This window comes from Salvelinus sp. IW2-2015, linkage group LG4q.1:29 (genome assembly GCF_002910315.2).
Source record: "Salvelinus sp. IW2-2015 linkage group LG4q.1:29, ASM291031v2, whole genome shotgun sequence".
Taxonomy (NCBI): Eukaryota; Metazoa; Chordata; class Actinopteri; order Salmoniformes; family Salmonidae; genus Salvelinus; species Salvelinus sp. IW2-2015.
In genome coordinates this window covers 68292450-68311466 of record NC_036842.1, presented here as the reverse complement: position 1 = coordinate 68311466, position 19017 = coordinate 68292450, and the positions used below count along the sequence as shown (strand labels likewise).

Sequence of the window (19017 nt, the reverse complement as noted above, 5' to 3'; positions counted from 1 at the left end):
GAGGTAGAGAGTGCCGGCGTCTGTGCTTGTCCCTCTTTAATTCGATTTGTGGAGAATGTTGGTGGATTTACTAACGCTGTCAGCATGCTGCCCTAACCATTAATCTAAATGAGATGGTTCAGACATTTTACCTGACCTTCTCTTTATTTCTAAAACTAAACCTTAACCTCTATATACACACACACACATGCAAAAATGTCACTGAACTAAAAAGGGATATACACTCCTGTCACCAGAACACCATGACCTGAGTCTTTATATACCCTGAGACTCTTTTAATATATCTTCATGAACATTTCTTGGAATATTTCAGATGCTTGTGCTCTTCTTGTAATAAAGAGTTTGGGATAACTAACATGAAAATATTACATTTTTAAAAGTCCACAAAATCATGTCAGAGGAATCGGTATGCTGCAAGTTCTATCAGCCCGTCTATGTATATGAGGCATGGGTAAGGGGAGCATTTGGTTTAATATCACAGATGATGGTGAACACAGAACACCCCCCTGTGTTAGTTCCAGTGGTTTTCTCTACAATCTCATTATCCGGTTGTCTTCCCTTGTTACCAGGGAGGGAATACCAGTGAGACCTCTCATATGGCAGCAGCAGTAGTCTGGCACAGCAACAGTAACCATGTCACACTGACTGTTAACTACCGACGTATGTCCCACCCGATTGATTATACAATGACATCAGGATCACAACCAATACAAATGGCCTTGGCCTGTGTTGTAGAAGTCAAACTGAGGTTGCAATGATCTGGTCTTTTGTTAAACTCTGCTGTTGGTGGATACTGTGACTGCCTGGGACATTGTCAGTTTTGCACTGTGATCGATCAATGTCAAGATTCCTTTTTTGACAGAGGACTTGGCAAGCTGACAAGGACAAGCCAAGGCTGTATGTGATACAAGCTAGCTCGAAAGAGCAGGTATAGAGCTACTGGTACAGATTGTACTGTGACATGGAGGTTTACGGAACTCTTGACTGACCACACTGTCTTTTTCTCAGCTGTACGTCCCAGATGAAGACAAGTCCATCTTTGGTCGCAGTGTGAACAAGCAGGTGTTTGAGGGGCTGACCACCGGCCTTCTGCAGACCAGCGCTACCATCCTGAGTCTCATTCTTCCCTATGTTCCCGAGTGTGGCCGCGGAGACGCCCCACGCATCCTATCACCAGACACCAAGACCTCCCCTATGGAGCCCTTCAACACCCGGGCCCATGACCTCATCAGGTAAGCTCTTCCTCCTCTCTCTCAAACCACACATTGCGCTACTACGGCAGTCCTCCCTGTCACAACACCTCTGTCCCATCTCTACTTTCTCCTTTAGGGTTGATCTGGGGAACCACTGAAATTAAGCCAACTTAGTTACTATCAGAAATTGCCTTTCGTTGAAAAGATTACCACAAAAGGTCAACTCCCTTAGAAAAGGTCAGATAATGCCAGGGGCTTGGAGTGAGGGTGAGAGAGGGTGTCCTCTGGCATCTGTCCAAAAACTACTTTTTCACACGTTCTGGATCAAACTCCTCAGCAAAGTAATATGTCTTTTTTTTTTTTATTATTTTTTACTTGAGGCAACATAAACATAGAACACTCCTGAAAGTTTGCAACATCCTCTTAAACGTGGCCTTTGAGTAGCAGGGGCTGTGTCTGTCCAGGCACTGTGGGGCGGTGAGGAAAGGCAGGCCCAGACCTTCGGGAAGAGTGGAGTCTTCACATCATCCCTCCCACAGCCAATGATTCATCTGACCAGAGCAGCTGCACAGGCCTAACACTCATACTATGACCCAGTCGTAACCCTGGAGACAAGGGAGAGCCTGAGAAAAATGGTGTCGTCAGACTAGTAATCCCTGCAAGCAATGAAAGATTTACCTCCGCTGCCTCAAATGATGTATGTGATGGTAGGGAGGAAATAAGATCAAAAAGATGGTAACTTCAGCAACACTTTTCCCCCATTATGGTGAACTGTAGATCACACAGAAAGAGAACATCAGCATTCCCCTTCTAAGTCTTCATTTCTCATTACCAATCACTCACCAGGCTTTGTACCATACTTATCTCCTACCAGTGTCAGAAACATACAGATGCATGTAGGTCATAAGTTGAAACACACAGGGGCAAGACTGAACAGCTTTTCAAACATACTGTGGGCCAGGCATTGTGCACAACTTTGCGTGGAAAGCTCCTTTCAGCTCTAGTGAAGCTGTGGAAGAGGATGAAGTCATAACAAGGGGCCGTGGTTCAAGTGTCAGATGACCTATTGTGGAGGTTGAAAAAATAGGAATTACCTGCATTGAGGAGCCCATTTTGACTGACAGTCCCAACAGAAAAAGGTATGCGAACGAGGGAGCGAGTTGAGGGAATAAGCTAAGCGAAGCCAGAGAGGGTAAGGAATGAACTCATGTAGTGTAGAACAGTGGCAGGCTTCCTGAATCTGGACTGAACTATCTGGTACATCTGGGAGGTCTTGTGATTGACTGCTGAGCCTTCCTGTCGGCCCCTATAGTGGGTAGGGCAGAGCGGGGTGGGAAAGGCATACCTGAGCTGTGAGGCAGCCTCAGGTCAGTAGACAGTCAGGGGCCTAGCTCTGGGCAGGCACAGTGGGGCACAACCACCCTCTAATGACTTATTGGAGTCAGAAAAAGTAATAAAATATATGCACTCACTACTGTAAGTCGCTCTGGATAAGAGCATCTGTTAAATTACTCAAATGTAAATGTAATGATGCTGTTACCAGTGATTTTGTTGCTGAGATAGCAGAGGGAACATGATCATGAGACAAGACAAATTGGTGATATCACACTAATAACAGGGAGTATAGAGGGCTTAGGTGAGATCACATTTCAACTGTGCTGCCGGTGATTTGCACTCAATTAGGGCCTTTGTTAGGATAGAACATATGTCACAGAGACACTTCTTGAATGACATCAAATATTTCATTGTGAAGGTTTAGTAATTTGTTTATTTCCTGTGAATTTACTCTTATCCTCCTTTTGTGTTTGTCCCTCCCTCAGTTATGTGGTGAACATGGGTCTGATTGACAAGCTGTACGGCTGCTTCCTGTCTGTCCAGGGCCCAGTGGACGAGAGCCCCAAGATGTCCACCTTCCTCCATCAGGCTACCGCTCTGCTGCACGCCATGTGTAAGCTGTGCTTCGCTGTGACTGGCCGGTGGGTGGCAGCCGTCTCCCTTCCTCTTTGACCCTCTCCAGACATCCCTGTGGAAAAAAAATTAATCACATTTTATTGGTCACATACATGTGTTTAGCAGATGTTATTGCGGGTGTAGCAAAATGCTTGTGTTTCTAGCTCCAACAGTGCAGCAATATCTAACAATTCCACAACAATACACACAATTCTAAAGTAAAGGAATGGAATTCAGAATATATAAATATTTGGGCGAGCAGTGTCAGAGCGGCATAGACTAAGATACAGTAGAATAGAATACAGTATATACATATGAGATGAGTAATGCAAAATATGTAAACAGTATTAAAGTGGCCAGTGATTTCAAGTCTATGTATATAGGGCAGCAGCCTCTAATGTGCTAGTGATGGCTATTTAACTTCTTACGGCTAGCGGAAACCCTCGACAACATCCGCTGAAAAGGCAGAGCGCGAAATTCAAAAATATTTTTTAGAAATATTTAACTTTCATACATTCTCAAGTGCAATACACCAAATTAAAGCTTAACTTCTTGTTAATCTACCCATCGTGTCTGATTTCAAAAAGGCTTTACAGCGAAAGCACACCATATGATTATGTTAGGTCAGAGCCTAGTCACAAAAACACATACAGCCATTTTCCAGCCAAAGAGAGGAGTCACAAAAAGTAGAAAAATATCAAATTAATCACTAACCTTTGATGATCATCATGGCACTCATAGTACTTCATGTTACACAATACATTTGTTTTGTTTGATAAAGTTCATATTTATATCCAAAAATCTCAGTTTACATTGGCGCGTTATGGTCAGTAATGTTGTGCCTCGAAAACATCCGGCGAATTTTCAGAGAGCCACATCAATTTACAGAAATACTCATTATAAACTTTGATAAAAAATACAACTGTTATGCACAGAATTAAAGATGTACTTCTCCTTAATGCAACCGCTGTGTCAGATTTTTTTAAAAAACTTTACGGAAAATGCACACCATGCAATAATATGAGTACGGCGCTCAGACACAAAAACAAGCCATACAGGTACCCGCCATGTTGTGGAGTCAACAGAAGTCAGAAATAGCATTATAAATATTCACTTACCTTTGATCTTCATCAGAATGCACTCCCAGGAATCCCAGTTCCACAATAAATGTTTGTTTTGTTCGATAAAGTCCATCATTTATGTCCAAATACCTCCTTTTTGTTAGCGCATTTAGTTCACAATCCAAACTCACGAGGCGCGGGCAAGTCCAGGCGAAAGTTCAGACAAAAAGTCCAAATAGTTATATAACAGTTCGTAGAAACATGTCAAACGATGTATAGAATCAATCTTTAGGATGTTTTTAACATAAATCTTCAATAATGTTTCAATCGGAGAATTCCTTTGTCTTTAGAAATGCAATGGAACGCAGGTCGCTCTCACGGCCACACGCGTGACCAGCTCATGGCACTCTGCCAGACATCTGGTTGAAACAGCTCTCATTCTCTCCTCCTTCACAGTAGAAGCCTCAAACAAGGTTCTAAAGACTGTTGACATCTAGTGGAAGCATTAGGAAGTGCAATATGACCCCATAGACACTGTATATTAGAAAGGAAATGAGTTGAAAAACTACAAACCTCAGATTTCCCACTTCCTGGTTGGATTTTTCTCAGGTTTTCGGCTGCCATATGAGTTGTGTTATACTAATAATATGCATATATTAGCTTCTGGGCCTGAGTAGCAGGAGGTTTACTCTGGGCATGCTTTTCATCCGAATGTGAAAATGCTTCCCCCTATTCCAAACAGGTTAACAGCCTGATGTCCTTGAGATAGAAGCTGTTTTTCAGTCTCTCGGTCCCAGCTTTGATGCACCTGTACTGACCTCGCCTTCTGGATGATAGCGAGGTGAACTGGCAGTGGCTTGGGTGGTTGTTGGCCTTTCTGTGACATCGGGTGCTGTAGGTGTCCTGGGGGGCATGTAGTTTGCCCCCGGTGATGCGTTGGGCAGACCGCACCACCCTCTGGAGAGCCCTGCAGTTGCGTTCGGTGCAGTTGCCGTACCAGGCGGTGATGCATCCCGCCAGGATGCTCTCAATTGTGCATCTGTAAAAGTTTGAGGGTTTTAGGTGCCAAGCCAAATTTGTTCAGCCTCCTGAGGTTGAAGAGGTGCTGTTGCGCCTTTTTCACCACACTATCTGTGTGGGTGGACCATTTCAGTTTGTCAGTGATGTGCACGCCAAGGAACTTGAAGCTTTCCACCTTCTCCACTGCGTTCCCGTCAATGTAGATAGGGTGGTGCTCCCTCTGCTGTTTCCTGAAGTCCACGATCATCTCCTTTGTTTTGTTGGCGTTGGGCGCGAGGTAATTTTCCTGGTATCTCACTCCCAGAGCCTTCACACATGGCAGTTCACAAATCTAATGGCAGGCGTGACTCACTATTGAATCTTTTAAGTCCTCCGTCCCATAAAGACTGGTTGTTGGAACCCAAACAAATACACAGCCTCCTTTTCAATCGCACTCAGTGGTTTCCTTTAGTCTGAGCGCTGGCGAGGCCATCGTTACTGTTGATGGAGATAGGCATCTACTTTACTCCAGTGCTCTGTCACTCACCATAAACCCTTGCCTCCAGCACACTGGGAGAAACCCACCCACGTGTGTCACTGTGACCACCCCCAAGAGAGGCTCAGTGGCGCCGCTGACAGAGGCTAAGCACACAGACTGAGACGCAATACTGACAAAGATAGCATGACCCTTAGTACAGGTATGCTGCCCTGCTAGTTAAACGCGCGTCATATGGGCACATCAGATCCCTTTAGTTTCTGTAGTGTCACAGTTTGAATTAGGACAGATGTATTTTAGCTCAAATATTTCAGGTCTGTTGTCAAAACCTGACATAAGTTAGTATCAACAGGACTGATTTACTTACAATGCTGTTCTGCTAGTATACCTCTCCCCTCCAGCTGCTGTGTGCTGTAACAGTGCCCAGCTGCTTCACACCAACACGGGGAGTACTGCTGAGACTGTCACTTAATATCTGTGAGAAAACACGGCACCATAACTTTAATGAGCGGACCGAGCGATGTTGTGTAATAATCAACACCCTGCTAATCCAGCCAACTATCTCCATTCTTACCCGTTTTTCTGTGTGTTCATGAGATTATACTGGAGAGAATGCATACTATGGTCCTGGAATATTTTTGGTCATGCCAGTTGCTGTGTCAAGGGATTTAATTGGCATTAGAGACCATGTACTTGCCGAGCTACGAATTTCCACACAGAGCTGTTGGCCAACATCAAGTAACAGCATGCACAGTGGATTCTATCCAGAGGTCAAACGGCCTCTTCTCTGCCTGCAAATCACATCCTGTGCAGCAGGGGTATTCTTAAATTGCCTGTCAGCGCTAGCTCATGGAACTCTGTTTGTTTGCGTGCATCCTAAATGTAAAACAATGGGAGCGATTTGAGATGAGTTTTCTCTGATGCCATTGACTTTGATGTAGTGCTGTTTATCTAGTTTGAAAGAGCACATTTTGTACTCTATTTATAGACGTTTGAATTGACTGGCCTCCAGTCTTATGAGGGCAGCTGAGGCACTCAGAGCAACCTCTCCTTCCAGCCAATCAGTATTATACTCCGGTTCTGTTCTCACCTGTGATGTGTACTGAGAGGATGATGTTACCAATCCCTTTAATCTGCAGGGTGGCGTCCTGGCTAAGACGCACAAACACGCTGCTTTCAATCCTGTAAGGCGTGCCTTAATTAAATGTGCCTGAATACACAGCACGTTGCCAGGAAGCCCTCTGCAGCCAAGGGCAGAGGAGCCGTTGTCAGAGCTACTTCCAAATTCCTGTGTTCACTCTGACCAGCTTGGAGGAGCAAACTCAGATTCTGAACTGGTGAAGATAAGAGCCACATTTCTGTGTCACTGTTGTACCATTAAATAATATCTATAGCTATGGTTGTAGTGGTAATGACCAAGCTTTTTAACCCTGATTATTCAATCATTTTCACTTGCACAGCTGAGCATAGACACCTTCTCACACACAGCCACCAGACTTCAACTCCAACTTCTCTCGCTGTGTAACCAGTTAAGCCACTTGACCCTATAGGCATGCAGGGTAAAGAGGGCAGGCCCAATTATTTATATCTGAGGGGACAGCCCTGGTCTAGCGAGTAAATCTAGAAGCCACAGGGACCAGACTGCCTTCACTCTTACATCCTGGGTCTCTGGTCACTGCGGTGAGGAGAGCAGCCAACACCTTCTCAGGTTTACTGACTTTCAGCTGGTTGTCAAACTCAGCTGGGCTAGCTCGCTGCAGTTGCTGGCTGCAAGCTGAAGAGCTATGTTGTGAATTCAACTTCTGCTTGATATAGAATGAAGTGAAAAGTCAGGATATTTTTAACTAAGCTTTTTAGTAGAAAGGAGATCTATTTCTTAGTAAGCAATAAGGAGTTTGGAGATCTTATGTGGAGTACTCTGATCTAATTCATTTCCCTATATAACATTTCTGTCACTACGTTCATTGAGCAGAAATGAAATGATCATGTCACGTGTTTATTTATATTCCCTGTATCCTCTGCAGGTCTCCCAGTATATTTGACAACAAGCGTGCAGACCCCACAGGACTGACAGCCCTGCTGCAGTCCACAGACCTGGTGGGTGTGGTACACACTCTGTACTGCATCCTGCTCCACAGCTCCTCCCTGCCTGAGCCGGCTGCCCAGAGCCCACAAGAGCCCTACGCCCCCGGGGTCATCCAGGTGGCCCTAACGGGCCTCCGCTTCCTCAACAGCTTCGCCGTGCTCGACCTGTCTGCCTTCCAGGTATGATACACACACTCTTCTTCATTCTGAGGTACAATAGACACACAGAGACACACATTCTCACACTTGAATCCCTCATCCTTCAGGTCCAGTAGATGATGTTGATTACAGTGACTGTAATCCCATAAATTATGCTGCGGTGCAGGTTTTTCATATATACTGGCCTTGCTGGTTACATATGTGTATTATGCTGGACACATTCCACAGACTGACATTCCAAATAGGGGGTCTTGTCACCTTATGGGCCCCTCTGTTTGATTGACTAGCACCCTCGTATCCCTGTGCACAAGCATCAAGCAGCACTGAAAATATCCCTCCTTCTTGTTCCTGGCAGCAACAAGGCCATATGTAACTGATCGGGCAGCAGAGGCCAGTTCTCAGAGCTGCTGCCATTACGACTGGAGTATTTCTCCTTAGGATAAAGATGAACTCTCGGACATAAACACGCCTGTCCCGTGACCTGGGGTCACCTGTGAGGTTCAAAGGAGCCCAGTGGGTCAGCAGTGCGGATGGACCTGAGTGATTAGTGCTGTAGCCAGGGCCATACATTATCAGCTGTGATGAAAAGAGGATGACAGCTTCACTGTGCTCTGGTAGCGCATAAACAGAAAGGTGTGAGGGAGAAAGTTGGAACGTTATTAATTATTTTAATGCCTGTGGGTAATTAACACAGAGGCCACTCTCCCTCGGCTCCGCCATGCTCAGGCTATTCAAAACAGCTGGAAGTCAGTGTTTCAGTACCATTTTTATGAACATTTTAAATAATGATTATTTGTGGCCTGTGAGTTGTTTTCACCTTGTGGTTCACATTACCCCACACCAGTGCTGACTAATAAGCACTACAGTGGATGCTGAGCTGCTCCCTCTTCTCATTGGCCATTTTGCTAGGCTCCAGAATCAGCTACCAAATAGGGTGGCAAGAGGGATTTCAAACTGGAAAGGACACTGCTAGTGATGAGTTCCTTTACACATATGTTAGTCTATTTTGAAGAAAATGTATAATATTCATAGCATTTAATCATCAACCTTTTGGTGCCCATCAAAACACATTATATTCAGCCTTTGCATTCATTCACTGACAGTCACAATATAGACAGACACAATATAGGGTCAGTTTGTCTTACTGTTCTTCCCAGGTCCTAAGACTGATTACATTGGGGGGAGATGGTTATGTCTACAGTATGCAGAGTGTTATATTTAGTGTGTAGACAGGAGTGAGACTCAGGTCTGATAGCAGGATTGGGCCTCTCAGGTAAGTCCTGTTGTTTAGGAGACTGTTTACCCCCTCCTCTCCCACAGTCCCCAGTCCAATCCTCATCCATACACCCCAACCTGATTCCAGTGGTTTGTTTCTGTGCTGACCCTGTGGTGCTCAGTCAAACTGACATGTTTAATAAATACTGTCTGTGGACCACTGATAGCATCTCATCTGCAGGGGGATTGGGGTCCCTCTGGTAGGACCCCCTGGTATTGGGGCTGGGGAGAGACCCCCTAGCAGAGTCTCTGTACACAAAATCAACCAGTCTGTAGCCGCTAAAGCACACACATCCCTCTCCTCTCTTTTAATTCAGCAAATCCAGCTTCTCGTATATTAACAGCATAGTGTTGATTTCTCAACTTTTTAGCACTATTGTTGTTCATTTATCCAGTTAGTTTTAGTGAATGTCTCTCGCTAGCTAGTGTCTGCTTTGTGTTTGTGGTTTCTCAGTGGTGTTTAATTGCTGATGATGTTTCTGTGTTGTCTCAGACTGTTCTAGGTGCCGAGGGGCTGTCCCTTGCCTTCCGCCACATAGTGAGCTCCCTGCTGTGGTACTGCTCTCAGCACTCCTCTGAAGAGCTGCTGCATGAAGTCCTTATCTGTGTGGGCTACTTCACCGTTAACCACCCTGACAACCAGGTAAAGGTTTTAACATACACAACTATGCTAAAATACAGTGAGCTCCAAAGGTTTTGGGACAGTGAGACTTTTTGGGTAGTTTTAGCTCTGTACTCCAGCACTTTAGATTTGAAATGATACAATGACTATGATGTTGAAGTTCAGACTGTCAAATTACAGCTCTTTTTGTACATAATACCCCCATTTTAGGGGACCTAAGGTATTGGGGAAAATTCGCTTTTGTGTATTAAAGTAGTGAAAAGTTAAGTATTTGGTCTCATTCATAGCTCGCAAAAGACTACATCAAGTTTGTGACTCTACAAACCTGTTGCGTGCTGTTTGTTTTGGTTGTGTTTCAGAAATAGAGATGAAATGAATCACTAACCTTTGATCTTCATCAGATGACACTCATAGGACTTCATGTTACACAATACATACAGTTCGGTAAAGTTCATATTTATATAAAAAAATCTGAGTTTAGACGGGACGCTACTGTCTCACTTGGCAAAAAGTGAGAAAATGCAGAGCGCCAAATTAAAATTAATTACTATGAAAATTACTATAAAATCAAACCTTCATTAAATCACACATGAAAGATACCAAATTAAAGCTACACTGGTTGTGAATCCAGCCAACATGTCAGAATTCAAATAGGCTTTTCGGCAAAAGCATACGATGCTATTATCTGAGGATAGCACCATTGTAAACAAAGAGAGATATGCATTTTTCAACCCTGCAGGCGCGACACAAAACGCAGAAATAAAAATATAATTCATGCCTTACCTTTGACGAGCTTCTGTTGTTGGCACTCCAATATGTCCCATAAACATCACAAATGGTCCTTTTGTTCGATTAATTCCGTCGATATATATCCAAAATGTCCATTTATTTGGCGCGTTTGATCCAGAAAAACACAAGTTCCAACTTGATCAAACGTGACGATAAAATATCTCAAAGGTTACCTGAAACTTTGCCAAAAAATTTCAAACTACTTTTGTAATACAACTTTAGGTATTTTTTTACTTTAATAATCGATAAAATTGAAGACGGGATGATCTGTGTTCAATACAGGATTAAAACCAACTGTAGCATGCTTTCTGGTCACGCGCTTCTAACAAACAGGACACGTCGAGTGACTCGACTTCAAGATGGCCGTACTTCTTCATTACACAAAGGAATAACCTCAACCAATTTCTCAGGACTGTTGACATCCAGTGGAAGCCGTAGGAACTGCAAGCAGGTCGCTTAGAAATCTGGTTTCCCAATGAAAAAAACAACAACATCTGAATGGGTTGTCCTCAGGGTGTCGCCTGCTAAATAAGTTCTGTTATACTCACAGACATGATTCAAACAGTTTTAGAAACTTCAGAGTGTTTTCTATCCAAATCTACTAACAATATGCATATCTTATCTTCTGGGGATGAGTAGCTGGCAGTTGAATTTGGGTATGCTTTTCATCCAAACGTGAAAATGCTGCCCCCTACCCTAGAGTAAGTTAATATGGATACTACCATGATGACAGATAATACTGAATGAATTGTGGAATTAATGAGTAGAAAGTTAGATGCACAAAAATCATACCCCAAGACATGCTAACTTCTCACCATTACAATAACAGGGAGGTTAGCATTTTTGGGGATATGATATTTTATGCCTCTAACTTTCTCACTTCATAATTTTTACAATGCATTCAGGATTATCTGTAATTAGGGTACATTCATAATAATGTAGGTGTTCAGAAAACATTCTATTATTTACAGTCAGTTGCTCCCAAAATGACACTGCATTTACTTTTAGTCCCCTAAAATCCCAAAGTGCTGGAGTACAGAGCCAAAACAAAAGTGTCACTATCCCAAATGATTTTTGGAGCTCACTGTATGTAGTAAAGTTCAAGTGGTGTTCTTTTCATGAGCTTTGTTTGTCCGCTTTAGTGTTTATGCTATTTGTTTAGTTTTCACCATGGATCGCTTTTGGACAAGTGTTCATTTCACATGTCTGTTCTGTTTCAGAATATGAGAATGAATGACAATTGGTTTGTCAAGATGAAGTCAGTGTGGCCCTGTAGCAACCCTCTTTCCATATTGATGATACTTCTGTTTCTTTATATGTCTTCTGATAACGTATCATTAGATGAAGAGAGGGTGTTGTTTTTTGTGATTCATTAAAAAGAAACAAGAGCCACCTCTTAAACGATTCCTGCGTACCTTTAACTTCCTGGTGCCACTCTTTAAACGATTCCTGCGTTGCACCTTTTAAACGATTCCTGCGTTGCCACCTTCTTAACGATTCCTGCGTTGCCACCTCTTAAACGATTCCTGCGTTGCCACCTCTTAACGATTCCTGCGTTGCACCTTCTTAACGATTCCTTGCGTTGCCACCTCTTTAACGATTCCTGCGTTGCCACCTCTTAAACGATTCCTGCGTTTGCCACCTCTTAAACGATTCCTGCGTTGCCACCTCTTAAACGATTCCTGCGTTGCCACCTCTTTAACGATTCCTGCGTTGCCACCTCTTTAACGATTCCTGCGTTGCCACCTCTTTAACGATTCCTGCGTTGCCACCTCTAACGATTCCTGCGTTGCCACCTCTTTAACGATTCCTGCGTTGCCACCTCTTTAACGATTCCTGCGTTGCCATCTCTTTAACGATTCCTGCGTTGCCACCTCTGTGCTGTTGGGCTGTCTATTGTCCCTCAGAGTAACGGGGTCCATTGTTCTGTCCCAGTGGAGCAGCCAGGTTTCTCTAGTGTAATGTGCTTGGCTTTGTGGGTCTTGGCCTGGCGTTAAGGTTACTAGTGTTGCACGGTAGACCGAAACTTCAGTAATTTTTCGATACTAGAACATTTAAAAACTTTTCGGCACGAGATTTTTTTTTCTTCGGTACATCTGTCAAATGTGTCTCACGTCATCTACTAAAGTCTATCAGCGCAGCCCATGTCCCCTTATAGCACCAGACCACCGTGCCTGTTCCACTTACATGTTGCTAGCTCTAGCCTGCCCCCCTAAAACAAATATTAGTACAGCGGACTTCCTAAAATGTTACACATTTTGCCATTGGGCATAGAGACACATTTGTTTAAGAGCTAATCTCGTGCTATTTTACACATTTTGTCATTAGGCTAAGAGAAAATGTTGCTGTTTTAAAGCTGATTTCCTGCAATTCTACACATATTGCCATGGGGCAGAGAGAAAAATGTGCAGTTTTATAGCTAAACTCATGCTATTCTACACATTTTGCAATTTATTTAACCTTCATTTAACTAGGCAAGTCAGTTAAGAACAAATTCTTATTTACAATGACTGCCTAGGAACAGTGGATTAACTACCTTGTTCAGGGGCAGAATGACAGATTTTTACCTTGTCAGCTCGGGGATTCGATCTAGCAACCTTTCCATTACTAGTCCAACGCTCTAACCACTAGACTACCTGCCGCCCCACTGAGAATGAGAATCTAGCATTAACATCAATTCACTTCCCTAGTACCTTGTTTGTAATGATATGCAAACCATAACGCAAAATATTGCTGATTTCAAAGCTGATTTTCCCCCAAAACATTATTAATTCACTTCCTCTCCCCCGCCTCACATCTCTCCCAGTCAATAGCATCTTTGCTCAAGCCTCGAACTGATTGTGTGTGTGAATGATGTCATGGGTCTTAGAGAGAGTGCACACTTAAAAATAAATAGATTGCTTCTTCAAATGTTTTTTCAATTTAAATGTAACATTTATTTAACTAGGCAAGTCAGTTAAGAACAAATTCTTATTTACAATGACGGCCTACACCGGCCAAACCCAGACGATGCTTGGGCAATTGTGCGCCACCCTATGGGACTCCCAATCACGGCCGGTTGTGATACAGCCTGGAATCGGACCACGGTGTCTGTAGTGACGCCTCTAGCACTGAGATGAAGTGCCTTAGACTGCTGCGCCACTCAGGAGCCCTAAAGCTGAAACTCCACGGGATGGAAATCATATCAGAAAGCATGAAGCGTATTTTCCGCTTTGTGGACTTAGCTACATTGTACACCCTAGATATGCCTTATAAAGCAGTCCTTACTCCCCGTCGGAGAATTGAACTCCGGTCTCCCGCGTGACAGGCAGGGATACACACTCTACTGAACAGGAGCAGGTTGTTGATCAGTACAATAAGTCTCAAATTGGTTTTCATCTGTGGCCCCATGAAATTAGCCAAAACAAGCTCAATAACTCAATGCACGCACACTCTCCACTCCTATTGAATATGCATTCACCTGTCTTGTGAATAGGCCTAGGTTACATCTTGATTTACCCAGTTTATCAATAGACTAGAGATTTACCATTCAAATCAATTATTTTGGAGTTAGATTGGTAAAAAAAAAAGTCCAATTGATTGTATAATTAATGCATACATTCAAAAATAAAATAGAAACAAATATATCAAAAATAAAGATCTGTCTGGATCAAGTGCCATTTTGTGACTTTGGCTAATAAGCTCTACATGTGACCGGAGGCAGCGACCTTGACCGCTAGACCACCCTAGGCCACTGGCCGGGCATTAGTTGTGAAGCCTGACCCTCAGTGCCAGCAGTTGAGCTTTGAGACTCAAACCTCTGCTACAAGGTCTTTGTCTTCACAGGCGCAGTCAACCACGCAGCAATTTATAGGCAGATTACAGATTCTAATTTCCAAGATCTTTTAGTCCTAATTAAAGAATCTGCCTCCACTTTATGGCAGTTCAACTCTCTCTACTGCTCCTATCCAATTTAATTATTCTGATGTATGTAATTAGCATTTTTATGCCATTTTTGGATGTATTTGCATATTATATTGGATAATTGAATGAGGACTGACGATTGAATTAGGGGGGTGACAGATGATTGGGCTTTGTACTTGCACAGTAAAGTTAACCTGGGAGTAGCATCCTTTTGCATATTAATTTATGACCAGCGCACTTTGCTAATTTGAAATCCCCTAATGGAGTTTTTAACCTGTGACTTCCATTCAGGGCACAAGCTGCTAAAAAATGTAGGACGATCATATGATGCCTTTTTCTATATCTGCTCCAAAGTCATCCCAAAGACTGAAATCAGCATTTAGGAGTTGTTAGCAGTATTCCTTTTATTGTTTATTGTAGATTTTGATAGGTGGGTGAACCCTGTTGAGAAAATGTGAGGAAACATAAAAAGTGATCCTTGGTGACCTCCACAGAGCTGATCCTGGCCAGTGGCACTGTTCCTGGAATGTGTCCATGTGTTGTGGGCTCGGAGCAGAGGAGGATGGATGGAGTAGAGGGAAATATTTGGCGTAGTTTTAGCTTTTCTCAGGCTAATGTAAGCATTGGCAGAGCACAAAAACAGGCCGACCCGCGACCCGTGCGGTCACACAGACTGCTGATTCACTGTCGGCGGACAGGCACACCAGCCTTTGTTTATATGTGTGCACTAGAAATAATGCTGCTCATAAAACGCAGAACTTTGAAGAAGGACTTTGTAGAGAGAGAGATTCTCCCTCCTCCGAGGGTATGAATAACTCAGCCTGTCACACATAAAGCCATTGGGAGAGTGACATATGTAGCCTTGTGTGTCTTCAAGTGTGTTTTAGCTCACAGAGCCATGTAGCCATATGTTTTCATTGTATTTTGGGAGAACCCATAGACAGACACTAAAAAGAGGACTAAATGAAATGTTTTTAACTGCCATGTTGCTTGGCTCTTGAGCGGATATGTAAGCTCATCTTTTTCTTCCCAACCTTCAGTGATTCATTTGTGAATCATTCATGGTGGTGATCTCGAGCTTCTTTGAAATGTGGGAACAGTAAATGATGGCTGTAAGCTGTTGACATCTTAACCTAGACACCTGGCTTTGAGGTCTTAAGAAAAACTTTCTCTCATTCATGGAAAATGGCCACACACACGTACGCACAAGCAGACTCATGCAAAGGTATGCAAATGTATCCCATTTCATGACCGCTTCCAGACTATGGACATTTCTGAGTAGGTTAATAAAATGTCACTAAATCGACTTAAATTTACACTAATTCATCCTGACACTTGCAATGCATCTACTACTCAGATGCAGTATTTCAGTTCATTATAAAGGCTAGTGTAAAATAGAAAAGTTGTGGCTTGTGAACTGCGTTAGGCCCCTTCCCAGACTGACATCCCACACATCAATGTTATCTGCAGCCAGGCAAGTCCCTGTCCTTCCCATTCTGTACAAGGGTGTTTCCTCTGCCCTGCAGGCCCCAGCCCCACTCTCAGCTCTGGGCCTGTAATCCATGATAAACACATGTTGAAACCGTCCCTTCAGTAGTCCATTACTGCCAAGAAACCAAATGCTCCATGCCTCCAGGGGGAAGTGTGGCTCATGCAGACCATGGGAGCCAGCCCAATGCACACTGTCTCTTACTATACACCAGAGTAAACACACAGACTGGTGACTGGCAGGAGAGGGCCTGATTGTTAGCTTTGTAGATGATTTACACGCATCTTGGGTGAGTCCAGGTTTAACTAACTTCAGTGTAGTTCAAGGGGACATTTTCCCCATAAACTTCCAGATCTTTTTAGAGGTTCTTTTTGCATAATGATTCATTTGATTTTGGCCCTGGCACTTTCACAACCAATCTGCTTTAAGATCTAGAGCAGGGATCATCAACTAGATTGTCAACTGTTGTTTCTGTTGATTTTCTGTTGTTCTTGAGTGGGTGATCAGAGGGCCGGAACATAATTACAAATAATTTGTAGACTGCAAATTGACTGCAAGAAGCCCAAACAAAGATATTTGACTAAAACAATCATTTCAAACCTTACTTACATATGTATACAATCACATATACCTCTCTGTTATGCATCAGAATAGTTTGTAAAATATTTCCAAAATTAGAATCACTTGGAGTTAATTTGCTACAGTCTTTTATGTCCCAAAAAAATAAGAGGTGGGGGGGAGAAAATCACATACGGGCCAAATTCTGCCCACAGGCCACCAGTTGGGGAACCCTGATCGAGAGTAAGTTAACAATGTCAGTTGGCAGATGAATCTAGAATAATTACAGGTTATTTGGCAAATACCATGTTTTTTGTGGTTTAGAGGAGATGGATACTCTTGGCCTGTCTCTTAAACGCGAGGGTGGGATCTTCTCTTCTTGTCCATGTCGTCATCTGATTGTCAGTAGATGATTTACGTAGCATTCAGTGCACGTCTTCCATCAGCTGTGGGTGGGTGGTAGGTAGGTAGTTGTTAAAAGGCCCTTTCAGCATTAACTTCCCTTCCTGAAAAGACTCTCTCAGTATCCTCTGATGTCATCTGCCCACCTCTCTTATCAGTAGGGCAGTAACTTCACTAGGGTAACTTCAGTGTGTAGAGGAAGGCTTGGGAGAAGGTCTGGTTTGTGTTGTGCGCCAGAGCTTCAGATTTGTGGCCCTGTTCCAAGGCTGACATTTCCTGGTTCCTCTAGTTTAGGTGTCTGGGCCTGTCTAGACAGCATGCAGAATAGACTCTGCCACTGTCCACTCATCCACGATGGTCTCCCTATGTGTGGAGGGTGTCGCAAATCAAAGATATGCTGGATGTATAGTACATGATCGCTTTGGATCTTTAAAAGTTGTAAAATCTAGCACACTAACCTTAGTTTTTGCATGGCCTTTTTTTGCCAGTGTGATGCGTGTTCTCAATTCTACACTGACATCTGTACAGCATTGAACTGTTCAGCTTGGTTTCCGCTTCAACTTGGGCATTCCTGAGGTTTTGTTTGTGTTTCGGAACATTAACTTTACACACTCTTTGTTGTCGGTGTACAGCAAGGTGATTATGTAATGGAGTGTCATAAAAGAGCAGGCCTGTTTGAAAAGCCAGGTCTCTGTAGTTAAGACACACCAGAGCTACCAGGCACTTGAGCTTTACAGGTCTGTGTTAAACTGAGGCCTGATTCATGGCTTCAGACGCTTGCTGGTCCTTTTATGATGTCAGGGTTTGAATAGATACTTCCAGTGGGCAGGGAGAGACTGGGCGGAGGCCTTATCCCTGTTTGGAGCACTGCTATTGCTCTTCGCCTGGAGAGGCGTGGAAAGTTGGCTGTAGACTTGGTTTCTCTAGGACTAAGTGACCTTTGGTCTGTGGCTGCCAGTTGGCTTTGTTTTATGTCTACCTGCAGCGTGCACTTGAGGGTGGACAATGTGTTTAGGTAGCGGAAGTTGGAACACTGTGTAGTAGAAGGATTATGAGAGTGCTGTATGATTTGTGGGTTGAGTCTCCTTAGAGCATCGGCCCCAACACAGATACTGGCTTCTGAATCTCTGAGACCTATAAAGGCTCTGGATTATGACGTCCAGCAGCTGGCCCTGCAACAACAAATTGTTAGTCTGCAGTGTTTGTGTGTTTTTCAATGTTCTGATGAAAGATTCCTTTACCTGGGATCTCATAATCAAATGTATGACCTTTCTCTCTGCCAGTTCCTCCTCGGGCAGTGTTGCAACGGTAAAGATTGATTCGGTGATCTAGAATCTTGTTAACTTAGCACATAAATCCTGCAACTTTCGCTCCTATACTGAAAATAAGCAGCTCCATTTTGAAAACAACCAGATCTTCCTCTGGTCAGTGGACAAGCTATGGTGGAGCTCGAGACATTCCTTTGGTGAGAACATTACATGACAATGTGAAAATACAGGGTGTTTCAGTATCCTCCTAGTGAACCTGCATGTTTGTGAATTAATCTCTCTCATTGAGAATTTGCTTTAGTTGAGTGCCAGGGGAGCATTAACTCCCCTAAAAAGGTTCTTCAGTGGTTTGTTTCAGCTGGTCAGTAAAGAATCTTTAAACAGACGTTAATAGGAAGAGGCATCTCCTGTGGCCCGTTTGAACGCTGCTGTAGAACACAGCTTTGAGGAGCTTCAGCTTGAAATGATAAAAGCAGTGAATGATGGTTTTGTTTATCCTACCCTTAAACCTTAAAGTGCATTATCAAAGAGAGAATGCATTGGAAGAGTATTGTTAGTGTATTCTCTGAATCTTGTAAATCCTCTTAATTTATGTCACTGTGGCCAAGAGACCTCACCCTGCCCTTCTGGTTCCTATTTCAGTTAAGCCCTAGCCCGGGTCTCTGTACCTGTAAAGCAGTGGGGTGTTTTTCCAGCCAGGATTTACTCTGGTGACCCCCCGGTTTGCCTTCCCAGGCTCTGGGAAGATGCCCTGAGCATTAGGCCAGG

The 19017-nt window shown here is 43.5% G+C and overlaps 1 protein-coding gene across 4 annotated transcripts in view; it reads left to right on the top strand.

The window, feature by feature from the left end:
* Positions 1–19017, top strand: part of LOC111962414 (S phase cyclin A-associated protein in the endoplasmic reticulum) — a 141017-nt gene that overhangs the window by 117874 nt on the left and 4126 nt on the right. For all 4 annotated transcript variants that reach the window (XM_023985492.1, XM_023985490.1, XM_023985489.1 and 1 more), the window contains 4 exons: positions 1009–1232; positions 3014–3169; positions 7724–7964; positions 9712–9861. In XM_023985492.1, coding sequence (XP_023841260.1) covers positions 1009–1232; positions 3014–3169; positions 7724–7964; positions 9712–9861 — 771 coding nt within the window. The remainder of the gene's footprint in view (positions 1–1008; positions 1233–3013; positions 3170–7723; positions 7965–9711; positions 9862–19017) is intronic.